The sequence below is a fragment of the Triticum urartu genome, chromosome 2A, assembly GCF_056163025.1.
Source record: "Triticum urartu cultivar PI428250 chromosome 2A, HENAU_Tu73, whole genome shotgun sequence".
NCBI classification, from domain to species: domain Eukaryota; kingdom Viridiplantae; phylum Streptophyta; class Magnoliopsida; order Poales; family Poaceae; genus Triticum; species Triticum urartu.
This window is the reverse complement of record NC_141874.1, coordinates 91,684,225-91,712,218: the sequence shown is the minus strand read 5'-3', so window position 1 is coordinate 91,712,218 and position 27,994 is coordinate 91,684,225. Positions and strand designations below refer to the sequence as shown.

The window sequence follows — 27,994 nt, the reverse complement described above, 5'->3', positions numbered from 1 at the left end:
TTGTCGAGCTCGCCGGCCGCCCACCTCGCCATGGGATTCTGGAACGGCAAGGGGAAGCACGACCGCGAGGCCGGCTCCTCCTCGAGGCGCCGCCGTGGCTCCGTGAAGAAGGAGGAGCCCGCGTCTCCGCCGCGCTCCTCCCGTCGGGCCCCCGCGCCACCGCCGCACTCCTCCCGTCGAGCCCCCGCGCCGGCCCCCTTCACCATTGCCCCTAGGCCCTCCGGCGAGCGCGACCGTAAGTACATTAACGCGGACGTGTGCCGGAGGTACTGGGAGACGAGGACGCCGGTCCCGTGGAGCGACGCCCACCTCCCCAACGGGTGGCATCTCTCCGCGGACCGGGTGCCCATCCCGCCAGTGCCGGCGACCAGCCGTGCACGACGCGATGAGATCAACCGCCGCCGTCGCCTCCTCCCCGACGACCTGTACTACGACCACAGGTACGCCCCCGACTCGCCGCTCTGGGACACATGGCTCCAGGACGAGCACGACGTGCGGCGCGCGTCCTACTTCGCCGGCACCGTGTCGGGGCCGCGGAGGCCACGTGCAGAGCCGCGCGGGCGTACGCGGGTGCGTGGCCTGACGCCCACGCCGTCGCCTTCCCCGTCTCCGTCGCCCCCTCCCCCTCCTCGCATGACAGCGGAGAAGGAGGCCCGTCTCCTGCAGCGTGTCATGGACGATTCCATGAACATGCACGACGAGCGGCAGTGGGACGCCCTGGAGGAGGCCATGGCCCTCTCTGCCGCCGGGGACGTCGCCTTCCCCGTCAAGGAGGAGAAGAGGGACGACCCGCCGGCCGCGTTCGAGCAGTTGCTGGGCCAGGAGTGGGGCTGGTCCTGCACTGCTCCGGAGATGGCCGCCGGAGTGGGCGTGAACTGGTGCCCCACTCCGCCGCGGTCACCGGAGCGGGAGGCCTCGCCACGGGAGGAGGTGGTGCAGGCACCTCCGGCCGTCCAGCCGGCCCCTCTCCACCACGCACCTCCGGCCCACCTCTGGACGCCGCCGGACTATGTCGACCTCGTCAGTGACGACGACGACACCGGCGGCCAGTGAAGACGGCGACGGCCACGGCACCGACGGGCGCGGCAGGAGCGCGCGGGAGGCGGAGGCGTTTTTTTATTTTGTTTTATATGTTAATTATGAAAACTAGGCCTTTTAAGTGGCCATGGAAACTGGGCCGTATTGTGGCCGCCCCCTATATATATTTTATGTTTTTTTAAAATGTGTTTATTTAGTTTTTTAGTTATTTCGTTTTAGTTTTAATATTTCTTTTATTCACGTCCACCCCGGACACGATTTGGGGTGCGGTCACGCGGTGCGCGCACGCACGACCCATCTGACAAAGGCGGACACAGGCGAACCCATCGGCGTTCCAAAGGGACAAAAATCCAGCCAAAACGGACGTCCGTTTGGAGTCGCGCGGTGGAGTTGGCCTTACACACCGTGCCTCCCGCGAAGTAATAATAAAATAATAAATAAAACGAAAAAAAGAGAGAGGAGAAGAGCGCCGGATCACACCGCCGCAGCCGCACACGCGTCACATCCGTCGGTGCGGTGGGCGGCGAGGCCGGAGCCGGTTGGTGGAAGGACTGGAAGCAAAGCCAAGCGTGCGAGCGACAGCACCTTCCCCCCCCCGCTCCCCCATCAGCGAGAAAAAAAAACGAAGCTCTGAGGCAACACGCCACGCAACGCAACGCGCGGGACGCGTGCTCGGCCCTCGCCCCAGATCTCTCCCCGTCCCCATCCGCATCCCCTCCCTCCACCCCCCGCGGGCGAGCGCAGCGCACCAGGTGTCGGATGAGTTGACGCGGCGGGGCGAGCGGAGGCGAGGGCGAGGCGAGGCGAGGCAGCGCGGGAGGCGGGGGTGCGGCCGAGGCGGGGCGGGAGGCAGATCTGGGGAATCTGGCAGGAGCGGCGGTGGGGCTGCGGGCGCGGGGGCGGGCGGGGGGCTGGGCGGACGGCGCGGACGAGGGCGGCGAGGGGGAGGACTGCAGGCTCAGGCCCTGGCGGCGGAGGCTGCTCGCGTCCATGGCGTTCTCGTGGCCCTCGGCCCTCCGCCTCGCCGTCGGCGCCGCCCTGCTCACGGCCGCCGGCGTCGCGCTCTTCACGCTCCCCGTCGAGAAGGTGCGCGCCTCGTCCCCTCCCCATCGCCGGCCTGATTCGGACCCTGCTACCGATGATAAGATGTGATGACGTTAGGGCGTCTGCTTTGTGTACCGCTTACGACATGCGTGCTGTAGTGGGGCGCGGGAGAAGTCCTCTGGGTTGCCGAAATGTAGCTCTGTCCTGGCTCCTGATTAGATGTATTCCACCCATCGATTACCCTTAGTTTCGTCATGGTGGTTTTGCGGAAATAGAACTTTTGGTATGGCATTGTGTTGTATGGCTGAAAGTTTCCTAGCAAATGTAGTCACCGGCTGCTGTCATGCGGTCATAAGCTCAGATCGTTAGAAATGTAGGCTTGTATAGAGTAGACTGTTCATTTGCGTTCCAGTATAGACGATAGTGTGACCTAATCAGTGAAATAATTTGTAGGAAGAAATTATCTCATCTATGTAAATACTATTTTGCAAAGCATTTGACGATGTAACATGTGTTCTATCAAGGCTCTAAAAAAATCTGTACCCGTTACTGTCTGTTCACCCATCTAGTAAGTATTGTGCGACGGAATTGGTAATTACATGCAAATGTTAGGGCTGTAAGGGTTCCTTTCACAAGGACACTGGTATCCATTTGTTATAATCTATTCGAGTGGATCCTTCTCCAAATAATAGCAATATAGAATGTAGTTTGATATGTTTATACACTTCTATAGCAGTCTTTAATGTTCTCCTTTTCCGTAGTGGAATTCATAGCGTAATTTCAAAGCAGAGTCAGGATTATAATTTTCAATGCGAAACCATTTCCGTAGATACCTTTTCCCCATGTTTTAATTAGTTAATTCTTCTAATGCTAGTTCTAATAGGCCACTTAATACGGCAGAACTTTCTCATACTATCACATTTGTCCTTTCAAAGAACCGTTTGCTTAGTCTTCATATTATCAGATATGATGGCATGTTGAGTTAGATTGGTAATTTGAGAGGAAAAGTATGCAGGTTAATGGTCCTGTTGGCTTTCGTACTTCCATTTGATAATGTTAGCCTTTGTTTATGGAACAAAACCGTCTATTGTTTGAGATCTCTGTCAATTAAGTATCAGTGATAGGCTTCAGATTTCACTTTCTCTAGAATTATTGAAATTAAATCTAATCTGTGTCTAAAATTTCTCCTTTAGCCTATTGCGTCTTATTTCGACCATAATCCCATATCCTCCAATATTTGTTAATCCATGGATCTTTACATATTATTACCCTAGGACTACAGTTCTAAGCATTTTTCTTATTCTTTCATTCTTTGTTTATCTTTCTACTAGATGCCACAGTTTAATGTTTTTCCTTAACACAACATACATGTTTTGCTTCAAATACTTAATCTTCTCATTTTATTCATGATGAGTCTCTGTATGACACTAACAGATTTTGAAGGATTTTCTTCTTTGGATCAAAGAGAACCTGGGTGCATGGGGTCCTTTGGTATTGTAAGTAATCTTTCCCCTCTGTTACATAACTGTATTGGCATGGTGAATTCAACTGAATACAATGTCCTCCACTCCTCCCTACTACACTCACTACTTAGGTATTCCATTTTCGCACTCCTGACTTGTGGCCACCTTCCTAGCACCCTTTGAGTCGACCAATTTTCCAGCACAACCCTGAAAGAACTCGAGGCCTACACCACACACCACACTTACGCATAAACAAGGAGGGTGGTTTACACAGCTGTTGCTCAAAATCAAAATTTCAGTTTCATATTTGAAAGAATATTTTGAGATATATTGTTCATAATTGCCATGTTGTACATTGCAGGGCCCTTGCTTACATCCCTTTGACGGTCTTAGCTGTTCCAGCCTCAATACTCACAGTAAGCGCGAACCGGATTTTCTGTTAGCAGTCACTTCTTGCAACTTTCGTTTGTTATGCCCTCCTCTTTATTTGACAGTATTAATTGGTTGATTGGTGTGCATTCTCTTCTTGTTTAGCTTGGAGGTGGTTATCTATTTGGCCTGCCCGTTGGGTTTGTTGCTGATTCTATTGGAGCAACAATTGGTGCAACTGCTGCATTTTTGCTTGGTAGAACGGTAAGAATGAACGATAATACTCTTATACGCAAATTGCATGTTGTCACAGATAACAAATGCACTGCTCAAGAACCAGTCGCCGATTAACTGCAATTCTGTCTTCCTGACAATGTTCTCTCATATATTGTTGAACCTATATGTTGCATTTTCTTTTTCTTTATCAACTGTAATTACATAAGAAGATAGTATGACAAAATACACATGGCTAGCTCAATACGTATAGGTATGCTCCCCTGGTCTGCAGAAACTTTAATTTCTGCCTCTTAGTTTCATCTTTAATGGCACGTTTGCATTACTTAATGTTTATATCTCATAGTTCCATATGATTTGCAGATTGGAAGGCCGTATGTTCTCTCCAAATGCAAAGATTACCCCAAGTTTCAAGCAGTAGCTATAGCCATCCAAAGGTCTGGCTTCAAGGTAACTTCTTGCGGATTGGATGTTATAGCTGTGTGATGTGAAAACACAATAACTTCCAAATGTTCTGCAAATGTTTCAGTTCCACATGATTGTTAAAATTTAAAAAATTAAGACTATTGCTATGAATAATGTCCAAAAGTGGTACTAGAAACCGGAGATTTCCGACATATAATTATCAAGGAAAGCATATTGTCTTGTTTTAATGATTTTGTTGGGGTAATTTATGTGATTTTGTGGTTTTTCGGTGCTGGTTCTTACCCCACAATTTACGAATGCCCAAGGACTTATTTTCGTTTTAACTCGTGCGTGTATCAATATATGTGTCTTTTTTGTGCTGGTTCTTACCCTACAATTTTGCTATTTTGGTGACTGTTTTACAGTTTTAACTTGTCGTGTTTCAATATAAGTTATTGGAATTCTCCTGCATATCACAATAAACCTAATTATGTTACACTTTTCATATTTTTGTTCACAGATCGTGTTGCTACTACGGCTTGTACCTTTACTTCCATTTAACATGTTGAACTACCTGTTGTCTGTCACTCCTGTTGGCATTGTGGAATACATGCTGGCTTCTTGGCTGGGAATGATGGTATGCTTCAAGTTCTTCTCTTCATTGTCTAATTTTCAGTCATGTGTCTAGTCTTGTAATACTGTGGGCCAGGGTGCCGGCACAGACTGGTTGGCCAGTTGACCTAATGAAACGTCACATTGTTACCATCAGCAACCTTGTCTTGTGACAATGCATTCACCATCAGGCTTTGTGTTATTTTCTGCTTCGTGCACTGTTGTATGAGTAGACATAATTATTTTCAGAAATTCGTGTTCGATTCCGCAGTTTCTTAATCAGTAATTCAGCATATTACTATATCTCCGCACAAAACGTGGTCACATGTAACATGATACTACATCTGCTCTGCTAACTTGCATGTTTTGTTGCCTTTAACTAAAAGTGCTGATCTTAAACTATCAGGTGTTTGTGAGCTTTGTTGCTAATCATATTTATTCTTTTGCCAGCCAATCACTCTCGCCTTGGTATATGTGGGAACAACACTAAAAGATCTATCAGATGTGACACATGGATGGAGTGAGATCTCCACTACCAGATGGGTGAGCAATTGAGTATTATAGCATTTTCATGTGTTATTTTTTTGGAGTAGGTATCATGTTTGTCATAGAAAATAGAGTCCATAATTATTGTTGACGTTTCCTCTGTTGTATGGCTTGGGTTTCTTCCAGGTTCCTTTTCAATCATTCATGCTTGGTCATGAGCCATGTGATGTTTATGTGCAGAATTTAGATCAGTGAAATTTATTCATAGCAATTTTGTAGTATACACTTTGTTTGCACTAGATGATTCCCCGCGCGTTGCTGCGGGAACTATTGCCTAAATAGATAGTTTACTCCGCAAAAACAACTCTGCTAAAAGGACCATCACGATAATGAATAAATGATTCTCTGTTGACAACCATACTTCAGAATGATATGGCTGTAGTGGTCCATATGCACTTAGGCAAGATCGATCCTCGTACCATTTATCATTCAAAGTTTGAAGAATAGACGAACAATCAAATTAGATGTATATGGTCATTTACCCGCAGACCAAACCTTCAAGCTTCAACTAAAACATCACCATCTAGCTGTAACTCGAGTCTTCATTGTGCAAACTCTCCATCAAAACTTCCATGTACATTTACTTTGATCCATCCAACAACAGGGGGTAAACAAATGTTATTAGTCATGACAGAATCGTAAGGTTTATCCTTCTAAACATACCACATCAAATGCGTAGTGAAGTGTGCTTCCCAACAATTTTTCAACAGCAGAATTTGTAGTCGACACTTGAGCCAGAGTGAAAAAGAGAGAACATAATTAAAATATTGCATAGTAACTTAGTAAGGGTAGATATTTTTCTCTAAAAAGTCAAATTTCTTAGTATGTGTAACTATTTACATACAGCATCATTCATCAAAGAACACTTCTGCATGTTTACAAAGTAAATTCAACGGACATCTTCAGCAATGCACGATAGTAAGGTATGTGCAAATGTGAACCCAAAAAAGGAATGAAAGAACAGAAGTTGCATCAACAGGATGATAGCATTGTCTTCATGAATGGTCTGGTAACATGGTTAATAAAATTTTGTGTTCTGTGCAAACACAATGCACCAGGGAAAATTAGAGCATTGATAGAATGTTTGCAGGCCTTAATTGTTTTGGGATCTCTGGTGTTACCTAAATAGTCATTACACCGGTATCTTTTCTGCCATAGCTGACTGCATTGTAGATGTGTGAATCCCGTTGCCATAATAGTTCTCCTTCTCCTTACCAAGCCGATGCTTCAACCGGCTGTTACTACTGCTAGACACGCGGTCATCGGATGGTGAGAGTACTCCATGAGAATCATAATCAAAATACAAATTAAGCAAATGAAATACCAATAGGGAGAAATATACTTTGCAGAAGAATCATAACCCCATACCTCTTTTATTTGTCATCTTGTGAATCAGACAACCTAAATTTTGTGAACTTTAAGTGAGCTTGTGACACCTTCAGGGAACTCTTGAGTGTGAGTAAGCAAATAAAATGAGCTAAAGTAGCACATGAGTGTCGAAACTTGAATCTTTGTCTTAAGAGGCCATAATTATCATATTTTCAGTTCTCACAAAATAAGTACATGATTTCTGGAACAATGTTCTCAGTTTCAGAGATCTGCCCTCGACCATGCAAATGATGAAACTCCAGAATAATCAATTTTATGCATCCATGGTATATTCTCTTTACTTAAATCTACCTGGAACACTTGTATAGAGGAACTAATTATTGTGGAATTCCAGCGAAGAAAGGAAGCGAGCCATGATGATTACCGGTAAAACATGTATATGACTTGCCTTAGAAACATAAACTTACATATACCTTCAAACTGTTGCACGTGTGGGATGTAATCTTCAGGAAGAAAAGGAAAATTAGAAAATGGTTCAGAGTTAGACACCACTAAGTATCATGTCACTTCAAAATTGATTGATTTACTTCGTTTACCAGGTAGCACGTGATGTTTTATAATCTGTCCACCGGAAGCATGAAGAAATGGAAATAGTTGCAAAATTTCAGCAACTTCTTTTTTCTTGCTAGTGGTTTCAGTGACTTCAGTTCCCCTTTTTGTGTGTACGCATAAGATCTCGAGGAAAAATAGATTGAAATACTTACAACGGGTGCCATATGAGCGCACATCAAAGTTGCAAAAATTCAATGAAACAATGAATATATTCACAATATTATCAGAATCAGTCAAATCTAGTAGCTGCATAACATTTTAGCACATCAAAAGAGAATGCATAGCACTGAAAAACACCAAAATTATTCTATGAAAATCAATAGTTAAATCACCATAAATATACTACAAGGAGAGCGGGGAGTCAATGGAGGCGATGGTACCCACCTGGAAGTCAGGAACCCACCGCACCGGCAGCAGCGTCTGTCTCTCCGGTGACAACCATGAGACCATGGCCAAGGAAGGAGTAGGAGGGATGTTCTTCAGAAAAAGGCTTCCTACAACACCCAACTCAGAGCACCCAAACAAAGCTATAAATCAAAATAATTGCTCAGATCGGAGGACATATAAGAGGAAGGAGATCCATCCACCTTTGGTGCAGGCGATGTTGGAGGAGGACACCGATGGTGGCGCATGTGACTCATCGGGAGCTTTGGTGGACATCGGGGCACGGGGTTTGGTCCAGCGTAGCTTGCGGGGCTCGATTCATCTGCAGCAAGAATCAATTTAAGGGCGGTGATCACGTGGACCGATCGGCAGCCGCGTGCGGCTCTGCCGGCGACGACCAACGAAGGCTTGTCCGGCAGCGGTACGACGCCATCAGCACCCCTGGCGCTTCTGAAGGCGAGGATCTTCCCGTAGCCGTACAGAGGAGAAGAAGATAAAGGGGAAACAACGCTGGTTGTGGGAGAGGATGAGATCTGCGTGGAGGTGGGATATGATGGATGTGGGCTGTTCTGTTCTAGTGGGCTTCTGTTACGAAGAGGAAACGGCAGGTCGCTTATGTTCCAGTGACCAAGGCTGGTTGCGTACTAATGAAAATTAAATCCCACTTGTGTAACTAAATGCAACACATGGCATTAGCTAGAAAAAAATAGAGTTGCTGATGTGGCAAGGCTGCTGAGGTGGATAGGCTGCATGTCAAGATAAATCAAGTAGTTGGGGTGAACTTCTTAAGTATATAGGATTTGGCTTCTTTTGATGTCTGGTCAGGCTTTTGCAAAAACTTAAGTTGCATGCATGAGCATGATCTATCAAGTTCCAGAGTTATTTTCAACGATGCAAATTTCATCACAATCCACAAGTATGTTGTAGTGGCATATTGGTGTATGTATGCTAGGAAAATATGCTTGGTATTTCCTGGTAGCACTAAAAAGCAGTCGTCTAAAGTTGATGTCCTTAAAGTTGTTTGATCGTTTTTAAAAGTAGGTGCCACTGTTATACACAGCTTTTAACGACTTCTTTGTTCTTCACAGGTTCTCATAATTTCTGGCTTTGCAATGTCCAGTAAGTGCCAGTTCCTCCGTTATTCTTTGTTGTCACTCTACTGGTGCTTACATTTAAAATTGTCTTTTGAGTCGCATGTGATTTTCATTTTGTTTTACTCATTCTTGATGCCTTGAAAATTGACAACACTACTAATTGCAAGTATATGCTGATGATTTTCCTTGTGCCATGCTGCAGTTCTCTTGATTGTATGCGTCACAAGAGTCGCAAAATCTGCTCTGGACAAGGCGCTGGCAGAGAATGGGGAGGCGGATCTAGGAGCCCCGCAGCTTCCGGTGGCGGCCTCTCCCTCGGATCTGCATCAACCTCTTGTAATCAGGATTGACACCTCGAACGAAGATCACGAGAAGTAAAACCTGTTGCTTACAACTTTACATGTACATTCTGTGGGATCTGTAGCGTTGTACTCCTTATATTAGTTCTGGTTTAAGGAAGACATGGGTGTTAAAAGGTTAAAAAGGAAGGGGGAAAAAGAGAGGGAGATTGACTGATAGGTGATACTACAGTATACATTGTTTCCTTTTTGTTTTAATCCACGTGCTGCGACTCTTATTGTTGATGCCGTCACAATTGTAGCTGTACTTTATTATATTGACGCGTTCAAGCTCCAGAGCTTGATTATCATCAATACCCCCTCTGTTCACTTTTATAAGACGTTTTAGATAGTTCAGACAGCTTGCAAAACAGTTCAAAATCAGCTGTCTAAAACGTCAAATGGAGGGAGTAGCCAAAAAGTGTTGTACTCGCTCCTACTCCCGATGAGGTATTTAGCTCATACAGGTGCGAACATTGTGGTGCGAATGGATGTAGAGGGACAGTGATAGCAGGGTTGGGTGAGGAAGTGGAGACTAGCGAGACGAACCTGAGTGATTTTGGACCAACTTGTTCATGCTTAAACACGAGACGAGGCTACTATAACACGACGAAACATGATGATTGGCACTTTGGCAGTCGAATAGTTTTTCAATCAGGAAGCCAAAGACACGGCTTGAGCATGTGCACGGCTTTGCGGCCACACCAGCTCTCTGCCTGGTGCAGGGTGGCCGGCCGATGAGAGCGGCCAGACTCCTGGCGATCGATATCGTCATATCTAGCACGCGGGCGCCCGTCACCAGCCCCCTTGCCTTCTCCGGGCGAAGGCATCGCGACCGGCGTGGTGTGAGGGCCGGGCACGGCGAGGCCGGAGGCTCCATCGTGCATGCGCTCCCGACCGGGCAGCGGAGCTAGCTGCCGGCGTGGCTGGCATGTACTCCGTAGTACGAGCATATCTCATCTCTTCTGACATGTGCTCACAAATGGCAGTGTCACACAAACCCCAGGTATATATACGCCACGGCGCAAATACTTCCAACGGCACCCCGCCATCGCTTCTTCGGGCTCTCCGCAACCGGAACGCACTCCGCCAAGTTTCCTCCACTACCAGCGTCTGTTCCTCCACTGAATCCAGGAGCAACCGAACAACAAAGCAACCGTTCTCTCTTCCTTCCTCACTTTGTTTCAGGGAAAGCAACCGTTCTCAAAACACAAGAAACAACAAGAGCAGATTTTCCACGCCAGCAAGCGATCAAACCCAAGCGATCGATCCTCTACACTACGTGCCACTACTACGTGACATGCCACGCAGACACGGCCAAGTCTCGAGCGGCAGCGGGGAGGAGAGCGCGCCATGGTCATGGAGATGGCGAGCGCGAGGAGGCGGGCGAGGCAGCTCAGCGGCGACCACGCCGTGCTCTGGAGCTCCTGCGTCCTCCTCTCCGCCGCCTCGCTGCTCCTCGCCGCCACCCTCTCCTCGGGCTTCGGGGCCGCCAGGCTCTCCGCCGGAGAGGTCAGCGTGGTCGTGAGGGCGAGCACCGGCGCTGTCGTCGTGACGACGGACGGAGACGCTGCCGTCGACAACGGCCGCGGGCACTGCGGCGACGCTGATCACGACGGCATGCTAACCGACGGCGAGTGGGTGCGCGAGGAAGCGGGCGTGGCCCCTCTCTACGACTCGAGGGAGTGCCCGTTCGTCGACGTGGGGTTCCGGTGCCGGGAGAACGGCCGGCCGGACGACGGGTACGCCCGGTGGAGGTGGCGGCCGAGGCACTGCGAGCTCCCGAGGTCTGCACCATGGCGGCATGCATGGTGTCATGGACGGAACTGCACTCTTTTTGATCTGTTAATTAACACACATTGCTCGTCGATCACTTGCAGGTTCGACGCCGAGAAGCTGCTGGAGGTGCTCCGGAACCGCCGGCTGGTGTTCGTCGGCGACTCCATCGGGCGCAACCAGTGGGAGTCGATGCTCTGCATGCTCTCCTCGGCCGTCGCCGACGCCGGGGCCTCGGTGCGCGAGGAGCACGGGAGCCCCATCACCAAGCACAAGGGCTTCCTCTCCTTCCGGTTCCTCCGCCACAACCTCACGGTGGAGCACTACCGGTCGCCGTACCTGGTCCGGCGCGGCGGCCGCCCCCGCCGCGCGCCCAGGCACGTCCGCTCCACGCTCCAGCTCCGCGCCATGGACTCCAGGGCGCACCTGTGGAAGGGCGCCGACGTGCTCGTCTTCAACTCCGGCCACTGGTGGAACCACGACCGGCTCCAGCAGCTGTATGCATATTTAATTTTATGGATATAGCTTGAAATGTTTGCTCGGGTTCCATGGCTTGACCTTGCTGTGCCAGGCATTGCTACTTCCAGGAAGGCAAGAGGCTGAGGCTGGACATGAGCGTGGAGGCGGCCTACCAGAGAGCCATGGACACAGTGCACGAATGGGTCCAGAAGGATGTGGACGGCAGCAAGACCCTGGCCGTGTTCAGAACCTACTCGCCGGCGCACAATAGGCAGGTTTCCTCCGTTGGTCTTGTGAATTTCAGCCATGAACCATGATTTGCACAGATAAGTAATTTGCTTGTTAATGTGCAGGGGCACAAATGGCGGGAGCTGCGGCAAGGAGACGCTGCCGGAGCTGAACATGACGCGAATCTCGCTGGGCCGGTGGCCGGGAATGCTGCAGCCGGCGTTTGGGGGACCGGAATCGGCCGTGGTGAGGGACCTGCGTGTGATGAACGTGACGCTGATGACGGCGCACAGGAGGGACGGCCACCCGGCGGTGTACAATGTGGAGCCGTCGGCGAGGATGCCGGTGGGGCAGAGGGAGGACTGCAGCCACTGGTGCCTGCCCGGTCTGCCCGACGCGTGGAACGAGCTCCTCTACGCCATGGTTCTCGCCAGGTTTTCTTAGACGTTCTCTTGACAGTGTGTATGTACATTTACTTCGCATTTGGATTTTTTTTTTCTTTTCAAAAAGGAGTAATTATTCACCTAGAATTTACAAAGTAATACATTAATAAGTTTGGGACGCCAATAACTCGAACGTTCGGGCTGGGAGACCCCCAACCCGAACGACTCGTTCGTACTGGAGGAGAGATCGATGCGAACGAATCCGTTCGGCAGGAGAGCCCCCCAACGCGAACGCCCCTCCCCGTCAACCCTACAGCTCGGTATCAAAAAAAGCCTAATATTATTTTTTGCTGTGCCAGATTAAAGCCCATATTTTTCCTGTGCTATGAAAAAAAAATGTGATCAACTTTAAAAGCACAAAAAATGCCATGGGTAAAAAGAATTTGTTTTTCTTGCAATGACCCAGAAGAAAAATAGTCTTGGAATTTCCATCATATAAATAGAAAACATTACCATGGAAAATTCATAGTAAAAAATGTCATGGTATTTTAATTAAATTTTCATATATTGTATGCACAAATTGAACACAAAACTATGTGCGAGGAATTTGCCATGGTGTGGTAGTATAAATTGCCATCGTTAACAAATACAATTGCCATGGCACTAAAGAATAAAATTTCCATCATGAAAATTAAAGAAAAGAAAGGAATTTGCTATGGTCCATGATCTCATACATAAATTTCCATGATCTCAAAACATAAATTTACATTTGTTTAAAAAAACTAGCTAACTACAATGAAATGGTTACACATGGCAAATTTAGTAAGTTTTTCTTCAGAAAAAGATGGCAAATTTAGGAGACTTTTCACTAAACCACATGGCAACTTTTTGGGAAAATGTAACAGGTACATGGATTTTTATTGGAAAAGATGGCAAAAAAACACTCATGAAAAATAATCTAGGAAACCCGTCCTACACGACAAAAAATTTGCCATGCTATGTAGTGAATGAACTTTTTTTTGCCATGGAAATAAAAGTTAAATATTTGCCATGGCGATTTGGGTAAATTTGCCATGGCAAAAATAAAAATAAAAAATTGCCATGGCGATAAAAGTTAAGAGTTGCCATGGCGATTTAGGTAAATTTGACATGTCAATTAAGGTAATTTTGCCATGGCAAAAATAAATAGCTAATTTTATTGCCATAATATTTTACTATATACATGAAGAAACAAAAAAATGTGGATTGAAAAATGCCATGGCAAATAAAAAAGTAAAATTTTCCATGGATGTAAAAGTTAATTTGCCATGGCAAGTAAAGAATTAAATTTGCCATGAATAAAAGTAAAAGTAAAAAAAGTTCCCATGTATGTAAAAAAAGTAAATTACCATGTATGTAAAGGTTAAGTTGCCATGGCAAAACAAAAAAAGTTTAATTTGGCATGGCGCTTTAAAAAAGGCAAAAATTGCCATTGAAGAAGAAAGCTAAAATTGCCATGGCTATAAAACTAAATTTGCCATGTTGCAAAAAGAAATAATTTCACCATGCCATTGTTCCAAAAATTTGACATGGTCCATGCACTAGAAATGCCATGATGCATAAAAAATAAATTTGCCATCACAATGAACTCCATTTGTCATCGTCCCATGAAAATGTAATTGCCATGGCAAAACATTCTTTGGATGGACTTTGTAAAAGACAAAAAACGAACCATGGCAAAAATACTTTTAGTTGCCATGGCAAAAAACACATCCATAAAAAAACTGATTTTAGTTGCCATGGCAAGTTTGCCATGTTTTTGAACATCTTAGATTGCTATGTCTTTGGACATCTTAATTTGCCATGTTTTTTAACATCTTAAAAATAAAGAATTTTGACATGTATGCCATGGCAAGTTTTCCATGATTGAGACAGGCCATGATATTAGGACAAAAACAATCAAATATATTGTCATGTGAATGAACTGACAAATTATAAAGTTGCCACGGTCTGAGAATTTGTAATAATCTAAGAAATTGCCGTGTATTATAGGACCAAAAAACTAAATTTGTGTACTACTCACATGGCAAAGTTAGTAACTAAATAAATCACAGCAGAAAATTGTGTTCTACTCAGATTTAAGCGTAGCATGACAAATTTAGGGACTATCTCATATACAAACCGTGGCAAAATTGTGTTAAAAAAGCTCATAGTAGCATCTAGCAAAAAAATCATCAGACATCAGTAAAAATGGGACCTGTCGGATCCCTTCGGCCGTGGTGTTGCTCGAGCTCGATGAGCACCTCCCCGCCGGGCTCCCTTCTTAGAATGGACGCCGACACGCCGTCGGTGAGGAGCCCATTGCCCCCTCCACGGACACATGGCACTGTCCCAGGGAACTCGTCGCAGGGCACCCGCCTCCGCTCTCCGCCCGGTGCACGCCAGGAAGCCGTCGCTGACTCCCCCAAGTCACCTGACGAGAGCGAAGATGGCACGATGCTTCATTGCTCCGCCGCCGTTGCTGCTCCTGTACGGCCCAGCCACCATCGCGCCCGCCCTCTCCGTGTGATTGCACCTCGAGCCGGTCGGTGAGTTTGAGGAGGAGACAACCGAGATGCCCGCCGCCGCGGCGCAGGCGAGCAGGCAGCGCTCTGCCTCCGCCACGGCCGCACCTCTAGCCGGTGGGTGCGGACCAGTCACGCCGCGCTCCAGTCAGCATTGCTTGTGGAGGGGAGACGGCTGCCGCGACAGCGTAGACGAGCAGGCGGAGCTCGCCCTTCGCCACGACCGCGCCTCTACGCCGGCGAGGATTCATGCGGATGGATGCGGTCTCGACCGCCCAACGCGGCAGCGCGAGGAGCTGGCGACAGTGACAATCTAGCTCACAGATAAGCTGTGGAGAGGAAGAGTGGGTGAGAGAAAGAAAAGGATAAGGCTGGGAGGTGAAGATTATTGACCAAGATAGATGCAGGGTAAAGATCGAGGTTCTAGTTTATGAGAGGTGGTAGAAGTGATGTTGGGAAAACAGAGACAACCAAAAACGCGGAGAGAAAGATAGTCGGGATGTGAAAGAAAGAGGGATTGAAAGGGAGTGTAGAGAGGACATGTTTTGGTTGGTCTAATATTGAGAAGAAGTGTGGCAGTACGTAATACTTCAACCCAAAAACAGGGAGGAAGAGAGGCTTGAATAAGCAAGGTGCGAAGAATATCATTGATAGAGCGAAGAGAGCGTTCTGCTTTACCGTTTTGAGGGGATGTATAGGGGCAAGAAAAGCGAAGGAGTATGCCGTGAGAAAGAAAGAAAGTGCGATTGCGAGTATTATCAAATTCTCGTCCATTGTCACATTGAATAAAGCGTATTGGAAGACCAAAGTGGGTTAGAACATATTGACGAAAATTGAGAAAAATTGGGTGTACATCGGACTTGGCTCGGAGAGGAAAGGTCCAAACATAATGGGAATAATCATCAAGAATTACAAGATAGTATTTATAACCAGAAACACTAGGAATTGGAGAGGTCCATAGATCACAATGTAGTAATTCAAAAGGAAAAGTACTAATAGTAGAGGATGTACCAAAAGGTAGTCTAACATGTTTGCCACATTGACAGGCATTACAAAGAGAGGAATCATGAGAGACACTAGAACTAGGGATACAAAATTCCTGTAATAATGATGATAGTGTAACTTTATTAGGATGACCAAGCCGACGATGCCATAGATGAACTGATGCAAGCATGGCGCGAGGAGTGGAAGTGGGGGCGCCATGAAGAGGATAAAGATCGCCGGTGCTATTGTACCGAGCTAGAACCTCCCCCGTTGTCAGATCCTTTACAGATAAACCAAAGGGGTCAAAGGCAAGAATAACTTGATTATCGATGGTAAACTTGAAGGAAATATGCCCTAGAGGCAATAATAAAGTTATTATTTATTTCCTTATTTCATGATAAATGTTCATTATTCATGCTAGAATTGTATTAACCGGAAACATAATACATGTGTGAATACATAGACAAACAGAGTGTCACTAGTATGCCTCTACTTGACTAGCTCGTTAATCGAAGATGGTTATGTTTCCTAACCATAGACAAAGAGTTGTTATTTGATTAACGAGGTCACATCATTAGTTGAATGATCTGATTGACATGACCCATTCCATTAGCTTAGCACCCGATCGTTTAGTATGTTGCTATTGCTTTCTTCATGACTTATACATGTTCCTATGACTATGAGATTATGCAACTCCCGTTTGCCGGAGGAACACTTTGGGTGCTACCAAACGTCACAACATAACTGCGTGATTATAAAGGAGCATTACAGGTGTCTCCAAAGGTACATGTTGGGTTGGCGTATTTCGAGATTAGGATTTATCACTCCGATTGTCGGAGAGGTATCTCTGGGCCCTCTCGGTAATGCACATCACATAAGCCTTGCAAGCATTACAACTAATATGTTAGTTGTGAGATGATGTATTACGGAACGAGTAAAGAGACTTGCCGGTAACGAGATTGAACTAGGTATTGGATACCGATGATCGAATCTCGGGCAAGTAACATACCGATGACAAAGGGAACAACGTATGTTGTTATGCGGTCTGACCGATAAAGATCTTCGTAGAATATGTAGGAGCCAATATGGGCATCCAGGTCCTGCTATTGGTTATTGACCGGAGACGTGTCTTGGTCATGTCTACATTGTTCTCGAACCCGTAGGGTCCGCACGCTTAAGGTTACGATGATAGTTATATTATGAGTTTATGCATTTTGATGTACCGAAGGTTGTTCGGAGTCCCGGATGTGATCACGGACATGACCAGGAGTCTCGAAATGGTCGAGATGTAAAGATTGATATATTGGAAGCCTATGTTTGGATATCGGAAGTGTTCCGGGTGAAATCGGGATTTTACCGAAGTACCGGGAGGTTACCGGAAACCCCCCGGGAGCTATATGGGCCTTAGTGGGCTTTAGTGGAAAGGAGAAAGGGACAGCCCAAGGTGGCTGTGCGCCTCCCCCCTTCCCCTAGTCCTATTAGGACTAGGAGAGGTGGCCGGCCCCCTCTCTCTCTTTCCCCCCTCAAGGAGTCCTATTCCAACTAGGATTGGGGGGGGGGGAATCCTACTCCCAGAGGGAGTAGGAGTCTCCTGGCGCGCCTCCTGTGGCCGGCCAGCCTCCCCTCCCTCTAGTCCTTTATATACTGAGGTAGAGGCACCCTAGAACACACAAGTTGATCCACGTGATCTATTCCTTAGCCGTGTGCGGTGCCCCCTGCCACCATATTCCTCGATAATACTGTAGCGGAGTTTAGGCGAAGCCCTGCTGCTGTAGTACATCAAGATCGTCACCACGCTGTCGTGCTGACGGAACTCTTCCCCGACACTTTGCTGGATCGGAGTCCGGGGATCGTCATCGGGCTGAACGTGTGCTCGAACTCGGAGGCGCTGTAGTTTCGGTGCTTGATCGGTTGGATCGCGAAGACGTACGACTACTTCCTCTATGTCGTTTCAGCGCTTCCGCAGTCGGTCTGCGTTGGGTACGTAGACAACACTCTCCCCTCTCGTTGCTATGCATCACATGATCTTGCGTGTGCATAGGAATTTTTTTGAAATTACTACGAAACCCAACAGTGGCATCCGAGCCTAGGTTATTTATGTTGATGTTATATGCACGAGTAGAACACAAGTGAGTTGTGGGCAATATAAGTCATACTGCCTACCAGCATGTCATACTTTGGTTCGGCGGTATTGTTGGACGAGACGACCCGGACCAACATTACGCGTATGCTTACGCGAGACCGATTTCCCCGACGTGCTTTGCACACAGGTGGCTTGCGGGCGACTGTCTCTCCAACTTTAGTTGAACCAAGTGTGGCTACGCCCGGTCCTTGCGAAGGTTAAAACGGAGTCTATTTGACAAACTATCATTTTGGTTTTGATGCGTAGGTGAGATTGGTTCTTGCTTAAGCCCGTAGCAGCCACGTAAAACTTGCAACAACAAAGTAGAGGATGTCTAACTTGTTTTTGCAGGGCATGTTGTGATGTCATATGGTCAAGGCATGATGCTGAATTTTATTGTATGAGATGATCATGTTTTGTAACCGAGTTATCGGCAACTGGCAGGAGCCATATGGTTGTCGCTTTATTGTATGCAATGCAATCGCGATGTAATGCTTTACTTTATTACTAAACGGTAGTGATAGTCGTGGAAGCATAAGATTGGCGAGACGACAACGATGCTACGATGGAGATCAAGGTGTCGCGCCGGTGACGATGGTGATCACGACGGTGCTTCGAAGATGGAGATCACAAGCACAAGATGATGATGGCCATATCATATCACTTATATTGATTGCATGTGATGTTTATCTTTTATGCATCTTATCTTGCTTTGATTGATGGTAGCATTATAAGATGATCTCTCACTAAATTATCAAGAAGTGTTCTCCCTGAGTATGCACCGTTGCCAAAGTTTGTCGTGTCCAGACACCACGTGATGATCGGGTGTGATAAGCTCTACGTCCATCTACAACGGGTGCAAGCCAGTTTTTGCACACGCAGAATACTCAGGTTAAACTTGACGAGCCTAGCATATGCAGATATGGCCTCGGAACACGGAGACCGAAAGGTCGAGCGTGAATCATATAGTAGATATGATCAACATAACGATGTTCACCATTGAAAACTACTCCATCTCACGTGATGATCGGTTATGGTTTAGTTGATATGGATCACGTAATCACTTAGAAGATTAGAGGGATGTCCATCTAAGTGGGAGTTCTTAAGTAATATGATTAATTGAACTTTAATTTATCATGAACTTAGTCCTGGTAGTATTAGCATATCTATGTTGTAGATCAATAGCTCGCGTTGTTGCTTTCATATGTTTATTTTGATATGTTCCTAGAGAAAATTGTGTTGAAAGATGTTAGTAGCAATGATGCGGATTGGATCCGTGATCTGAGATTTATCCTCATTGCTGCACAGAAGAATTATGTCCTTGATGCACCGCTAGGTGACAGACCTATTGCAGGAGCGGATGCAGACGTTATGAACGTTTGGCTAGCTCAATATGATGACTACTTGATAGTTTAAGTGCACCATGCTTAACGGCTTAGAATCGAGACTTCAAAGACGTTTTGAACGTCATGGACCATATGAGATGTTCCAGGAGTTGAACTTAATATTTCAAGCAAATACCCGAGTTGAGAGATATGAAGTCTCCAACAAGTTCTATAGCTAAAAGATGGAGGAGAATCGCTCAACTAGTGAGCATGTGCCCAGATTGTCTGAGTACAACAATCGCTTGAATCAAGTGGGAGTTAATCTTCTAGATAAGATAGTGATTGACAGAATTCTCTAGTCACCATCACCAAGTTAGTAGAACTTCGTGATGAACTATGATATGCAAGGGATAACGGAAACGATTCCCAAGCTCTTCGCAATGCGGAAATTGACGAAGGTAGAAATCGAGAAAAACATCAAGTGTTGATGGTAGACAAGACCACTAGTTTCAAGAAAAGGGCAGAGGAAAGAAGGGGAACTTCAAGAAAAACAGCAAGCAAGTTGCTGCTCAAGTGAAGAAGCCCAAGTCTGGTCCTAAGCCCGAGACTAAGTGCTTCTACTACAAAGGGACTGGTCACTGGAAGCAGAACTGCCCCAAGTATTTGGCGGATAAGAAGGATGGCAAAGTGAACAAAAGTATATTTGATATACATGTTATTGATGTGTACTTTACTAGTGTTTATAGCAACCCCTAAGTATTTGATACTGGATCAGTTGCTAAGAGTAATAACTTGAAACAGGAGTTGCAGAATAAACAGAGACTAGTTAAGGGTGAAGTGACGATGTGTGTCGGAAGTAGTTCCAAGATTGATATGATCATCATCGCACACTCCCCTATACTTTCGGGATTAGTGTTGAACCTAAATAAGTGTTATTTGGTTTTTGCGTTAAGCATGAATATGATTTGATCATGTTTATTGCAATACGATTATTCATTAAAGTCAGAGAATAATTGTTGTTCTGTTTACATGAATAAAACCTTCGATGGTCATACACCCAATGAAACAAGTTCATTGGATCTCGATCGTAGTGATACACATATTCATAATATTGAAACCAAAAGATGCAAAGTTAATAATGATAGTGCAACTTATTTGTGGCACTGCCGTTTAAGTCATATTGGTGTAAAGCTCATGAAGAAACTCCATGCTGATGGGATTTTGGAATCACTTGATTATGAATCACTTGATGCTTGCGAACCATGCCTCATGGGCAAGATGACTAAGACTCCGTTCTCCGGAGCGAGCAACTGACTTATTGGAAATAATACATACTGATGTATGCGGTCCGATGAGTGTTAAGGCTCACGGCAAGTATTGTTATTTTCTGAACTTCACAGATGATTTGAGCAGATATGGGTATATCTACTTGATGAAACATAAGTCTGAAACATTTGAAAAGTTCAAAGAATTTCAGAGTGAAGTGGAAAATCACCGTGACAAGAAAAATAAAGTTTCTACGATCTGATCGTGGAGACAAATATTTGAGTCACGAGTTTGGTCTTCAATTAAAACAATGTGGAATAGTTTCACAAACTCATGCCACATGGAACACCACAGCATAATGGTGTGTCCGAACCTCATAACCGTACTTTATTGGATATAGTGCAATCTATGATGTCTCTTACCGATCTACCACTATCGTTTTGGGGTTATGCATTAGAGACAGCTGCATTCACGTTAAATAGGGCACCATCTAAATCCGTTGAGACGACACAATCTGAACTGTGGTTTGGCAAGAAACCAAAGTTGTCGTTTCTTAAAGTTTGGGGTTGTGATGCTTATGTGAAAAAGTTTCATCCTGATAAGCTCAAACCCAAATCGGAAAGGTGTGTCTTCATAGGATACCCAAAAAGTTACTGTTGGGTACACCTTCTATCACAGATCCAAAGGCAAGACATTCGTTGCTAAGAATGGATCCTTTCTAGAGAAGGAGGTTCTCTCGAAAGAAGTGAGTGGGAGGAAAGTAGAACTTGATAAGGTAATTGTACCTTCTCCCTTATTGGAAAGTAATTCATCACAGGAATCTGTTCCTGTGACTACTACACCAATTAGTGAGGAAGCTAATGATGATGATCATGTAACTTCAGATCAAGTTACTACCGAATCTCGTAGGTAAACTAGAGTGAGATCCGCACCAGAGTGGTACGGTAATCCTGTTCTGGAAATCATGCTACTAGATCATGATGAACCTACGAACTATGAAGAAGCGATGGTGAGCCCAGATTCCGCAAAATGGCTTGAAGCCATGAAATCTGAGATGGGATCCATGTATGAGAACAAAGTATGGACTTTGGTTGACTTTCCCGATGATCGGCAAGCCATTGATAATAAATGGATCTTCAAGAGGAAGACGGACACTGATAGTAGTGTTACTATCTACAAAGCTAGAATTGTCGCAAAAGTTTTCGACAAGTTCAAGGTGTTGACTACGATGAGAGTTTCTCACTCGTATCTATGCTTAAGTCTGTCCGAATCATGTTAGCAATTGCCGCATTTTATGAAATCTAGCAAATGGATAACAAAAACTGCAATCCTTAATGGATTTCTTAAAGAAGAGTTGTATATGATGCAACCAGAAGTTTTTGTCAATCTTAAAGGTGTTAACAAAATATGCAAACTCCAGCGATCCATCTATGGACTGGTGTAAGCATCTCAGAGTTGGAATATACGCTTTGATAAGTTGATCAAAGCATATAGTTTTATACAGACTTGCGGTGAAGCCTGTATTTACAAGAAAGTGAGTAGGAGCACTACAGCATTTCTGATAAGTATATGTGAATGACATATTGTTGATCGGAAATAATGTAGAATTATTCTGCAAAGCATAAAGGAGTGTTTGAAAGGAGTTTTTCAAAGAAAGACTTCGGTGAAGCTGCTTACATATTGAGATTCAAGATCTATAGAGATAGATCAAGACGCTTGATAAGTTTTTTCAATGAGTACATACCTTGACAAGATTTTGAAATAGTTCAAAATGGAGCAGTCAAAGAAAGAGTTCTTGCCTGTATTACAAGGTGTGAAGTTGAGTAAGACTCAAAGCCCGACCACGGCAGAAGATAGAAAGAGAATGAAAGTCATTCCCTATGCCTTAGCCATAGGTTCTATAAAGTATGTCATGCTGTATACCAGATCTATTGTATACCCTGCACTGATTTGGCAAGGGAGTACGATAGTGATCTAGGAGTAGATCACTGACAGCGGCCAGAATTATCTTTAGTGAAATAAGGATATGTTTCTCGATTATGGACGTGACAAAAAGGTTCGTCGTAAAGGGTTACGTTGATGCAAGTTTTTGACACTGATCCAGATGATTCTAAGTCTCAATCTGGATACATATTGAAAGTGGGAGCAATTAGCTAGAGTATCTCCGTGCAGAGCATTGTAGACATAGAATTTTGCAAAATACATACGGATCTGAATTTGGCAGGCCCGTTGACTAAATTTCTCTCACAAGCAAAACATGATCACTCTTTGGGTGTTAATCACATAGCGATGTGAACTAGATTATTGAATCTAGTAAACCCTTTGGGTGTTAGTCACATGAAGATGTGAACCAATCACATAAAGATGTGAACTATTGGTGTTAATTACATAGGGATGTGAACTAGATTATTGACTCTAGTGCAAGTGGGAGACTGAAGGAAATATGCCCTAGAGGCAATAATAAAGTTATTATTTATTTCCTTATTTCATGATAAATGTTTATTATTCATGCTAGAATTGTATTAACCGGAAACATAATACATGTGTGAATACATAGACAAACAGAGTGTCACTAGTATGCCTCTACTTGACTAGCTCGTTAATCAAAGATGGTTATGTTTCCTAACCATAGACAAAGAGTTGTTATTTGATTAACGAGGTCACATCATTAGTTGAATGATCTGATTGACATGACCCATTCCATTAGCTTAGCACCCGATCGTTTAGTATGTTGCTATTGCTTTCTTCATGACTTATACATGTTCCTATGACTATGAGATTATGCAACTCCCGTTTGCCGGAGGAACACTTTGGGTGCTACCAAACGTCACAACGTAACTGGGTGATTATAAAGGAGCATTACAGGTGTCTCCAAAGGTATATGTGGGGTTGGCGTATTTCGAGATTAGGATTTGTCACTCCGATTGTCGGAGAGGTATCTCTGGGCCCTCTCGGTAATGCACATCACATAAGCCTTGCAAGCATTACAACTAATATGTTAGTTGTGAGATGATGTATTACGGAACGAGTAAAGAGACTTGCCGGTAACGAGATTGAACTAGGTATTGGATACCGACGATCGAATCTCGGGCAAGTAACATACCGATGACAAAGGGAACAACGTATGTTGTTATGCGGTCTGACCGATAAAGATCTTCGTAGAATATGTAGGAGCCAATATGGGCATCCAGGTCCCGCTATTGGTTATTGACCGGAGACGTGTCTCGGTCATGTCTACATTGTTCTCGAACCCGTAGGGTCCGCACGCTTAAGGTTATGATGACAATTATATTATGAGTTTATGCATTTTGATGTACCGAAGGTTGTTCGGAGTCCCGGATGTGATCACGGACATGACGAGGAGTCTCAAAATGGTCGAGACGTAAAGATTGATATATTGGAAGCCTATGTTTGGATATCGGAAGTGTTCCGGGTGAAATCGGGATTTTACCGAAGTACCGGGAGGTTACCGGAAACCCCCCGGGAGCTATATGGGCCTTAGTGGGCTTTAGTGGAAAGGAGAAAGGGACAGCCCAAGGTGGCTGTGCGCCTACCCCCTTTCCCTAGTCCTATTAGGACTAGGAGAGGTGGCCGGCCCCCTCTCTCTCTTTCCCCCCCTCAAGGAGTCCTATTCCAACTAGGATTGGGGGGGGGGGGGAATCCTACTCCCAGAGGGAGTAGGACTCTCCTGGCGCACCTCCTGTGGCCGGCCAGCCTCCCCCCTCTAGTCCTTTATATACTAAGGTAGAGGCACCCTAGAACACACAAGTTGATCCACGTGATCTATTCCTTAGCCGTGTGCGGTGCCCCCTGCCACCATATTCCTCGATAATACTGTAGCGGAGTTTAGGCGAAGCCCTGCTGCTGTAGTACATCAAGATCGTCACCACGCCGTCGTGCTGACAGAACTCTTCCCCGACACTTTGCTGGATCGGAGTCCGGGGATCGTCATCGGGCTGAACGTGTGCTCGAACTCGGAGGTGCCGTAGTTTCGGTGCTTGATCGGTTGGATCGTGAAGACGTACGACTACTTCCTCTACGTCGTGTCAGCGCTTCCGCAGTCGGTCTGCGTTGGGTACGTAGACAACACTCTTCCCTCTCGTTGCTATGCATCACATGATCTTGCGTGTGCGTACGAATTTTTTTGAAATTACTACGAAACCCAACAAAACTGACGAGCGGAGATAAGATTAGTAATTAAAGATGGGACTACAAGAATATTACGTAAAAGAAAATTGTTAGAAGAATAGGGGATGTAAGAGTCACCGGTGCAAGAGACAGGAATAGTGGAACCATCACCGATGGTAATGGAAGAAAAAGAAGGGAAACAAGCTGACAAAAAATTCATATTTGAAGACATATGCGTGGATGCACCAGAATTGAAAATCCAATCCGTACCTTCGTTGTTGAGGGTGAAATTGTTCATGGCGGCGATGAAAGCGGCCTGATCCCAGCTTGGCGATGTTGTCGTAGGAGAGGGGGCAGGCATGTTGATTGGTGCATGCTGACCGTATGCGTACGGTGACGGAGCCGAAGGAGCACCGGGCGCATAGGGAACCAGGGCGTAGCCGGGCGGAAGCACGGGGCCGCCGGGCGGGGTCGGTGTATTGGTGGCGGTGTAGACGTGAGCCAGCGGTCGGGGTCCGAGGAGACCAGGAGAGCCGGTGGCAGGACGATGGCCCGGGCTCTAGGCTCCCGTGTATGCTGGAGGAGCGCCGCAAGGAGACGGAGCAGACCAAGGCATGGGCCAGGCCTGAACAAGCCCGGTCCAGGGATCTTGCTGCGGGTTCCATGCCGGTGGAGTAGATGCCGGTGTAGACGATGATGATGATGACGCCGAAGAGCTGGCGGAGCGAGGCTGGGGCGGCCGATAGACGGGATTCTTCCCGCGGTAGTTAGGTGTAACGCCCTGAGACCGATGTGCCAGGTGTCTTCCAGTTATTCGTTGTTGTTGCCGTGTCATTCGCTTGCGTGTTGCATCTTTCCATGTCATCATGTGCATTGCATCATCATGTTTTCAAAACTTGCATTAGCCCGGGTTCTCCCAGTTCCGTCCGTTGTCCGTTCTGAGCCCAGACACACTTGCACGCGCCCGCGGCATGTCTGAAATAGTATTTTATAAGTGGCCGGAAAATGTTCTCGGAATGGGATGAGAGTTGACGTGTGGACTTATTATAGTGTAGATAGACCGCCTGTCAAGTTTCATCGCATTCGGAGTTCGTTTGATGCCCAAACGATTAACTATAGTGGCAGTATAATCGGTCTAACGCCGGACGTTTTCGGTCTCCGAAAACAGTTGCCGGGCTGCACTCCTCTCCTCTCATCTCAGCCCAACCTCTCTTCACAGCCCACTAGCCCACCTATGTAACCCCCCTTTGCTCCGGGTCGTCCGATCGAGATCGAACGGCTCCGGAACGGACTAAATTCCCCTAACCTAGCCCCCTTGTCTATATATAGACCTTCCCCTTCCATTTTTGGAACCCTAAACCCCCTCCACCTACTTCTAGCCTTCCCCTCGGGATCCCCGCAGCCGCCAGCCACCCTCTCCTCAAATTCTGTCGTCGGCCACCTCGTCCCTGCCACTTGGCGCGTGGCCATTGGCTGCGCCGCCACTCAGCGCCGCCCGTGGCCAGTGGCAAGCCGCCACGTCGCCTTCCCGTGCCCCACTTCGTCGTGGCCCGCCCGAGCCCGCAACCGGCCCGCCCGAGCCGGATCTGGGCCCGTCTGCCTCAGCCCCCGGTGCCCTGTCTTCCTCCCCACGGTCAAGGAGCCCGAGCTCCCTCTGCGCCGACCTGCCGCCACCTCGCCAAACCCCGATGGCCACCGGGAGCTGCGCCGGTGACCGCCACCCCTGCATCAGGCTAGCCCTGTCGCCCCGCCTCTCTGCTTCCTTTTCCTTCGGCCGTCCTTTCTAAACTCTCCCTCTCGCGCACGCAGGAGAGATCACCGTCACCGGAGTCGCCCATTCCATCATCGTCGAGGACGTTGCTGGCCTCCTTGCCCTAAAACGTCGTCAGATCCGGGACCCCCTCGCCAGGATCTGCTTGTTCCCGACCTCGCCGACCGCGCCCGTCGTCGTTTCCCCGTGCGCCGCGCTCGCCGGAGTTCGGTCGCCGCTGCCGGGGTTCTTCGCTGACCGCGCCTGCGTCGACCGCACGCACCTGGGCCGCCTCCTCTTCCTTCGTTGACCGCGGCCACCTCCCCATGGGCCGATACCCAGCGCAGGGCCCGGCCTGTGCCAAGTTGGCCTACTGCACCCGCTCCATCCGCACCAGGCCGGATCTGCCAACCGGCCCAAGGCCCGCTGTGAGCAGATCCCCCAGTCCCTCCTCTCTGTTCAGCCCAGCAGTGCACCAGATTCAGCCCGTTGATGTTTTTTTCAGGATCTGTGAATTTGTCTATTTATCCTGAGACTGCAGTTTTACAGAAAAGACCCTCATGTTCATGCATATAATAACTCACAATTCGTGCATCGGTTTAAAATGAATTATATATGAAACTTGCTCAGAATTTTGTCTAGTTTAATAATATGTCATTTTCACCCATGTTTAAAGTGTCTAAGATGATGTTGGTTTAAATTTGCTCCTATGCCATGCTAAAATGATTTAATTCATAACTAAATAACCGTAGCTCCGTTTTTAACAAACTTTATATGTAAATGGGGTAGAATTTTGCCTAGTTTAACATGGTGGCCTCATTTTGCATGTTTAAAAACTCTAAAATATTGTTTAGGGCAGAACAGTACCAAATCTAAAATATGCTATGGGGATTTACCGGAATTGTTGTTCGTTGCTTCCGGCCTCATTTAAACTTGACTAGATAGGTAGTTTTACTTTGCTTCACCCTCTTGCCATGCTTAACAACATTTAATATTGTTGAGTACCTAACCGGGAGAGAACTAAATAATTGACGTGGTGTTCCGTCAATATGCATCCCGTTGCATATTGAGCTCCACTTAATTTGTAGGATTGTTTGTACACTTTGCCATGCCATGTATCATTAAACCGGACATGCATCATACTTGATTGTGCATCATGCCATGTTGATGTGTTGGTTGTTTACTATGTTGTTTGCTTCTTTCCGGTGTTGCTTCTTCGGGTTGGTTCCGATAACATCGTGTTTGTGAGGAACCGTTCGACTACGTCTGTTTATCTTCTTCATGGACTCGTTCTTCTTCCTTGCGGGATTTCAGGCAAGATGATCATACCCTCGAAATCACTACTATCTTTGCTATGCTAGTTTGCTCGCTCTTTTGCTATGCCAATGCTACGATGCCTACCTTTTGCTTGCCAGCCTCCCAATTGCCATGTTGAACCTCTAACCCACCTTGTCCTAGCAAACCATTGATTGGCTATGTTACCACTTTGCTCAGTCCCTCTTATAGCGTTGCTAGTTGCAGGTGAAGATTGGAGACCGTTCCTTGTCGGGACATTTATTTAC

General features: G+C 46.4%; 3 protein-coding genes across 3 annotated transcripts; all 3 read left to right on the top strand.

Annotated features, from left to right (window-relative positions):
* The first annotated feature begins 30 nt into the window (after nt 1-30).
* Nucleotides 31-1,053, top strand: LOC147983997 (uncharacterized). Its single transcript, XM_087539661.1, has one exon. The coding sequence runs from the start codon at nt 31-33 to the stop codon at nt 1,051-1,053; it is 1,023 nt and encodes a 340-aa protein (XP_087395787.1).
* A 550-nt stretch (nt 1,054-1,603) lies between these two features.
* Nucleotides 1,604-9,783, top strand: LOC125535910 (SNARE associated Golgi protein family). The gene is made up of 9 exons (XM_048698978.2): nt 1,604-2,124; nt 3,517-3,578; nt 3,907-3,961; nt 4,080-4,178; nt 4,512-4,598; nt 5,074-5,190; nt 5,616-5,708; nt 9,125-9,155; nt 9,333-9,783. The coding sequence occupies exons 1-9, from the start codon at nt 2,029-2,031 to the stop codon at nt 9,506-9,508; spliced, it is 816 nt and encodes a 271-aa protein (XP_048554935.1). The 5' UTR covers nt 1,604-2,028; the 3' UTR covers nt 9,509-9,783.
* Nucleotides 9,784-9,922: 139 nt separating this feature from the next.
* LOC125535144 (protein trichome birefringence-like 11) lies at nt 9,923-12,485 on the top strand. The gene is made up of 4 exons (XM_048698194.2): nt 9,923-11,255; nt 11,349-11,741; nt 11,816-11,974; nt 12,057-12,485. The coding sequence occupies exons 1-4, from the start codon at nt 10,822-10,824 to the stop codon at nt 12,373-12,375; spliced, it is 1,305 nt and encodes a 434-aa protein (XP_048554151.2). The 5' UTR covers nt 9,923-10,821; the 3' UTR covers nt 12,376-12,485.
* The last annotated feature ends 15,509 nt before the right edge of the window (nt 12,486-27,994 follow it).